A 6931-nucleotide genomic window follows, 5' to 3' on the forward strand; every position below is an offset into this window, starting at 1 on the left:
CTGGGCTTTAATTTGAGAGCTTGCAGATGTTTGTTGCTCTTGTTTGTCATGATGAGGTGACAGTTGAGCAAGTTTAGAAATGGTTTCATGCAATTCAGACGAATGCTGTTTGGGTTGTGCGAAAGTGACACGTCGTTTGCCACGAGCTGCAAAAGCAGCAACCTGACTGTCTGCAGTTTCTGAGTCAGTATCAGAATCAGAAGGAAGAGAATATTTCATTAAATTGGGGCTGCGCAACCACGCTGGTGTCTCTGCTCTATGCGGGCAGAGCCGCTGCAGCTGTCATTGCCATGGATGCTGTGGTTGCCAGGCGCTGTGGAGCCAGCATCTCCCTTGAGGAGGGGAGTGAGGGTTCGGCATCGCTGTGCGCCGCCACGCGCTGGCGAGTGACATCTTCTCTCTGTTCTGGGTCGGTGTGCGCCCGTGCGCGCTGACGCTGGGTTTTCTCCGCCTGCTCCGCCACATCGCCCTGGTCTCCGCCTTGCGTTCCGCCTCCATGCCGCGTCGCTTGGGACTGCCCATCTCCGCCCTCAGCCCTGCCTGAGTCCCCACCTGTCTCCACGCCCACAGAGTTGGGTGGCCAAGCTATTTCTGGTTCGCTCTCAGACTGTTTCAGCGGCCGAGGAGACGAGTTCTCCGCCTGAGTAACCTGATCTAAAACCTCTTGCGGGGTGGGGCTGATGGGAGCGCTCAAGCCACAAATCGGACGATTGCAAATGCCGAAAAGTTTTGCAACTCTGGCAGGTTTTTGGGATGGAAGGGACAGATTTTCTGGATTTGCCTGCTCTGCCCCTTCTAAACCCTCGATCTCTGCCACAGCCGCTTTTTTCTCAGCTGTGACAACTCGCAAGGTATGATGTACTTTTTGCCACACAACCCCAAGGTCGCGAGCATTTTTTCCGTCTTTCTCTCCGGCAATGGTCGCTTCCCAAAGCAAGTCTCTAACCTCCTTCCATTCCGCGGCACTGAACAGCAAGGACGGTTTAGTTAACTTCCCGTTTTTCCGAGCCTACAGGGCCAACTGCTCTAACTCACTCTCCTTCAGTTTTTCACCTCTCTTAGAGAGAATATTACAAAGAAGCCGCACTGCCGCGCTGAGGTCAGCATCCATTTTGTCTTTGAACTGTCTCTGAGCTGTCTCTCCCCACTGCGGCTTACCTTCTGCCACGGGATGGCTCTGATGCTCTTCTGTGATGTCGAACGGCTGGCCTCGTGGCTCCAACCCTCTGCTCCTTATTGCTCAGTCTGTTCAGTTTTGGCCCTCTCCGCTTCCAAGCCGGTTCTGAGTCAGGTCCAAGCAAGGAGGCTTAATGAGTTCTTACTGCATCTAAGCTAGAACTCTTGCGAGTTCTTCCTGCATGCAAGGTAGAATTCGCACGAGAACTCCCACCACTTAAAACAGAGTTCTCACACACACACGTCTAGACGATTTCTGCATTTAAGCAAACGCATTTAAGCGAAGGTGTCCCTGTATTCAGGCGCCATTATGAAGCCAGGGATACCGATAATAAGAGAGAGTTGGACTGAAACAAACGCAGGTCCGACCACTGTGGTTAATTCTACGTTGTCCGTTTATTACGTGCAGCACGGCAGTTTATATACCATTCTACACAGTTTATACATGTAATAACTTTTTCATTGGCACACAGCAGAGGAAAGAATGCAAACACACATTATTAGGTTTACTCTTAAGGTGGCTAACACGTGCTTACTAACAACTCTATTCAGTGACCTTCAACACCCTATTATTTTTCCCAAACACCTTAATATCTAATTCTAACTGTGCCACAACTTACTAAGAAATTTTTCCTGTGTCACAGGCTTCAAAGCCTCAGGTTAGGCCTCAGTTAGCGTAGTTCATGGAGGTCTAAATATACATCATGCCCTCCTTTCCTGAGGAAATCTGTAACAAACCACTACATCCAAGATACAGGAGATATGCATGGGACTTCCTGCCCTGCAGGCTGGGGTCACCCACTGTCTCTCCTCCTAAAAAAATCATAGACTTCTTGGAAATTCCCCTCTTAGTCCTTTCTCCTCATGTATTTTGTTTGTTTAGCAATGCTGGCTCATGGTAACAATGATATTGAATCTGTTATCTTGAGTATTTCTATGCAGTCACAAAAGCAAATGGCTCCAACACATCTTGGCAGATGTTGAACTTTGTCCTTTCAAATAAACCAGGCTGTCCCGGCTGAGGTGCTGCACCGAAGGCACTGGGAATTCATCTCTCATTCATCTCCTTGTAGGTCATGGTGCTGCTAGCAGGTAATTAAATTAATCTGCAGTCAAAAGTACATTCAGAGAAACCAAAAGGAAATTCCTTTTGCATTTCTTCTGTTGTCATTCTGTTCCCATTTGTAAACACCTTACAAAGGCTGAAAGAAGATTGAAAAATCCAGGTTATTGTTTTATACTGTTCCTTTGGAAACACACTGAGAAACTACTAACGTATAATTCTTTTTTGCTGTTTCAGGAAGCTGAAGCACTGGCCAAGCAGCAAGCATGAATTTCAACTGCCTTAAATGTCTGTAAAGGGAATTTCCACAACTTTTATAAAATAGTCCAACTGTCTGCTTCAAGAAATGTAGGTGTGATTTCTAACATTTGATTGGTACTTGCAGTATTCACTGTCCGTAACACAAATTGAACAAAGGATGGAAATGGGAATTTCAGGGTAGAGAGCAGGAGTGGGCTCTGATGGAAGCTGAAGCAATCAGACATGAATGAGTTACATTTAGTTTAAACTGTCCTGGCAATTCGTCAATTTGTGTAAACTTAAAGACATTATTTCAGTACTAAAAATGTAGATGGATTTTACCTAAAGATCCAACTATTTAAACTATGGAAAACTGTAACAGAAACTGTAGCAGGCAGAACTGTAACAGAAAACAGCATCTAAAACCTCATCAGATACTAATTTAGTGCCTGAGTTGCCTCAAAAATGTTACTGAGTTACACAGTAAATTTTCAGTGTCTTTCCTGGTTTTGGATGAATTTGTAGGTGGTACCGTGTAGTTTAACCATTGTAGTCACTTTGGAAAGTTGTGTTTGTCTTCTGTAGAATGGATATTTAAGGTTGTATTGTTACACTCTGTACAGGTGATAAAACCCCCAACAAACCCCATGTATTTCTCATTTAACTGCTCTGTGTGGGCTCTTAGGACAAAAAGGGCAATGGACATGAGTCCCTCACAGCTGCCTAAGCACAAGCAATGACACATCTGGAGCAAGATTCAATGTTGCAAACAAGCCAAAACAGCCAGAAATGGCCTTTCCTTACCTGTGTAAGGGTGAAAGCCTTTAATGTATTTCTCTACAAAAATACCAGTTCACACTGCTTAGAGCATTAAACATCTCACTGCGTGTTCAAATAGCCATTAGGTTCATATAGTATTTTTTCAAATGAGGAAATAAATGTTTGAATAGCAAAAGTTATTGTAATTAAGCAAGACTTCTTTTTTTTTTTTAAGGTTTAAAATCTTCATTTTCATTCTTATTGCCATATCATAGAGCTATTACAGGAATTGCAAATCTCTCAGTGTCTTGTGTGGGTGAATTTACCACGTGCAATATTAACCTGTGTGTTCTCCCAGTGCTCATGGGGGAGGCTGTAATTCCTGGCCATATTTTAATTCCTGATTTACCATTTTGGGCACCTGGGAAGCAGTTGGAAGCTTGTGCTTACAAAAGCAGCACAGCATCAGGAGGCAGAGGCGTGGATGGATGCTGCCTTACCTTAAAGATTAACACACACACAACTGTGATGCTTTATTAACAGCTTTTGTCAGGAATTACTGCAATTCTGTGAAATTTAAGATCTTTTGGGAAGTTTGGTTATACTTTAAATCCAGCACCAGATTTTTGTTGTTCACTATGATTTCATCTTTCTGAACAAGGTTGTTTTTCTTTCTTAATACTGGCTGAATCTTTCTCTGTGTCTAAATTCCTGCTCAAGTTTTTGGGAACTATGGAATACTAAGGGAAGTGTGGTAAGGAAAGTGGAATTTGAAACACAAGTCTCTATACCCACACCAGTTTGCTGTGCTTCTGGTGCAAGTTGGGTGAATTACAGCCATTATTTTGGAGAAGCTGTAATTAAAACTTGCTGCCAAATTCTGTCAGTTCAGCGACCCAAAACATTCTGAAACAAGGTCAATCCCTGTCTCAACGGTCTAGAAAATTGCCAAGTTTAAGAAAGCAAAATCACTGCCCTTGTCTGTCCCCCTCTTGCCATATGGGAGCATTCAAACTGTATCAGCATTCCTAAGGCAGCTCTGGTGAGCCAGGCTGAATTATTCCTCTGTCTGGGGAACAAGGCACTGACACAAACTGAAAATACTGAAAATCTCTTTGTTGTGTGTGTAAAACTTGAGCTTTTTGATGCATATCTCTTGCATGACTTTAGGAGTGCCAGGAATCTTTTACCTCTGTGCTGGTTTTCTGTTTCCATGGGTACAAGAACTGAATTTGTTCTTTTCTTTCTTATTTTTTTCCTATGTAGAAAGCAGGCATTGAGGATTTAACCTGTATGTTAACCATTCCTGTATCATTCCAATAAAGTTGTTTTGGAACACTTTCTCACTCTATGACTTGTTTGCATGTTTTGTTCACAGTTTGAAGTTTGAAGCTGAAAGAAGTGAAATTTTCAGATGAAAATACTGTTTTTTAAATGTTCAGGATTTATACAAGGTGAACATCAGGGATCTGCTGCTGTGGGTGAAGTCTGCTGGGTTGGATCTCTCACCTGTTGCAGCTAATGGGATTTAATTACTAAATGGGATTTAATTTAGGATACACCTACCCAAAATAGTGTGTCAAGGTTTGGGTTATTTCCCTCATTATCCTGCTTTCCCACTCATTTCCCAGGGCAGGGACAGGTCAGAAGTGGCTGGGACACAGCAGCTGCTCCCACACTCAGAGCTCACCCACCCCATCCCTGCTCATTTACAAACTGTAATTAATGATCTTTATGCTGCTCACAGCAGGGAGCTGTGCTATTTTATATTTGTGTTGCCACAGGGCAGTGCAGGATAAATTTTAAACTAAAACTTCATTTACACCTTCCCCGTTTGCCAGGTAGATCAGCAGGTACCTCCTTCCTGCTTCACGTGCTGAAGTTCTGCACCACCTGGAAGATCTGTAGAGTTCCAGAAATGACATTCTCTGCCTCTGACCTGCCCTGGGATCTGCCCAAATTACAGACTTCAGTTCACATCCTCTGAAGGAAACCAATAACCTGATCTTTTTAAGAGTGGTTGGTCATTTTTACAGGATCAGCTTCTGTGTGAGCAGCTAAAGCACAGCCAAGCACCATCAGGCACAGGATGAGTTCTCAAGGGGATTATTGCTTGTCCCTCACACTTGTCCTTCTGTAGTCTTAGAACTGGCCCATAGGATGGGAAAAGGGCCACAAATGCCATTTCTAAGTTGTAATGAATCCCATTTACTTCCCCTGTGTATCCACTCCACTTGTGCAACTTAGAAAAATCGCTGCTTTCCTTGTTGTTTTTTTTTTTTTAATTAAAAAGTCTTAAAAACCCAGTTGTTATTCATTACTGTAAAGCTCAATGAAAATAGTTTCCCAAAATCCTTAAAAACCAAGCTACACATGTGCATGCAATGTGTGACAACTTTCCCTACACCAGACTGCTCTGATCCTAATCCCATGGCACAAATAAATCATTCCCAAGTCTTTACCTTTTATCGAGATTCCTGCAGAAATATTCTGTGACTTACCCATATTCTGTGATCTTGGTAGAATGTTTTAAATTGAAAGGTTCATTATGACAGGTTTGAAATTTATTATTAAAAATTTTGGACTGTATTGGTAAACTTGCAGAAATGCAAAAGGATTTTAAAAGTTGAGGTGACGAAGTAGAATTTGTTGGATTACTACAGGTAAGCACAGTAGTGATTACTGAGTATGCAAAAGACATATATGTAATACATATATATGACATATATGTAATTCTTATATACTATAATTCCTTATAGTAAATCCTTCTCTCACAGGTTGGCTTATTTAAGATATCAGGAACTTGGCCATTTCTTCATTTTAATTTGCTCAGTATTTCAAAATCCTTAATAAAAGGAAACCAGCACATCATTTATCCAATGTCAGCAGCACTATAATTCCCACGAGGCCTCAGTTCTTTCCTGAACCCTTTTGAAGTGTTATGAATGCTAGGAGACCAGCTGTGATTTCAGCTTTATTGGAAACAGTCTGGGAAGGGGGCCCGTAAGGTGTATGCACACCCCCACTGCTCCCAATATGGCATGGAGGAGGAGGATGTCAGCTCTGTCGTTCAGCAGATCTGGGCCTTCCTTCCTCATGGGAATCCACACCAAGACCACTGCTGGTTTCATGTTCAGGGTCCCCATGCCACTCCTGACTCACTTTGGTTAGGGTGACGAAGGCGAGGAGTCCTGATTAGAGCCTTGATGTCATCTGATGTCCCTTCTGGTTAGAAGTGTTACTTCAGCTCTTTACTTGCACGAGGTCGTGGCTCGTTGTCTTTAAGGGTCTCCAGTAGATGAATTCCCTCTCCCCTAAGTCCCATGGGAACCCCATCCTCATTAACTTATAACATTGGAACTTTGTATCAACTTTCTAACAACTTATTCTCTACAGTTCCCCCCTCTAATTCTTTGATTGAGCTCAAATCAATTAGCAATTAGTTCTTGAAAGTACAATTTCTTTAATTTCTGATATTGGTTGTAAATCTGTTTGGCATCCTGATGTTCTTTATCGCTCATTGTCATGATTTTTCTTACTTCTTTATTACTCGCTTGTACAGCAGATGTTACAATTTGGATTATACAGGGAAGCATACAGGGTAGGAGGATTAAACTAGCAATTGCACACATGGCAAAAAAGGCTATTTTTTCCCACCAACTTCCGTTTAATGACCAGAAATTGTCTCACCAG

The 6931-nt window shown here is 42.5% G+C and overlaps 1 protein-coding gene across 1 annotated transcript in view; it reads left to right on the forward strand.

Moving 5' to 3' along the window:
• LOC310922298 (uncharacterized protein) overlaps positions 1-4584 on the forward strand; it is a 59537-nt gene extending 54953 nt beyond the window's left edge. The window contains exon 4 of the mRNA XM_083882751.1: positions 2477-4584. Coding sequence (XP_083738877.1) covers positions 2477-2509 — 33 coding nt within the window. The 3' untranslated portion in view covers positions 2510-4584. The remainder of the gene's footprint in view (positions 1-2476) is intronic.
• The last annotated feature ends 2347 nt before the right edge of the window (positions 4585-6931 follow it).

Source organism: Zosterops lateralis, assembly GCF_965231275.1.
Source record: "Zosterops lateralis genome assembly, chromosome: W".
Lineage (NCBI taxonomy): Eukaryota > Metazoa > Chordata > Aves > Passeriformes > Zosteropidae > Zosterops > Zosterops lateralis.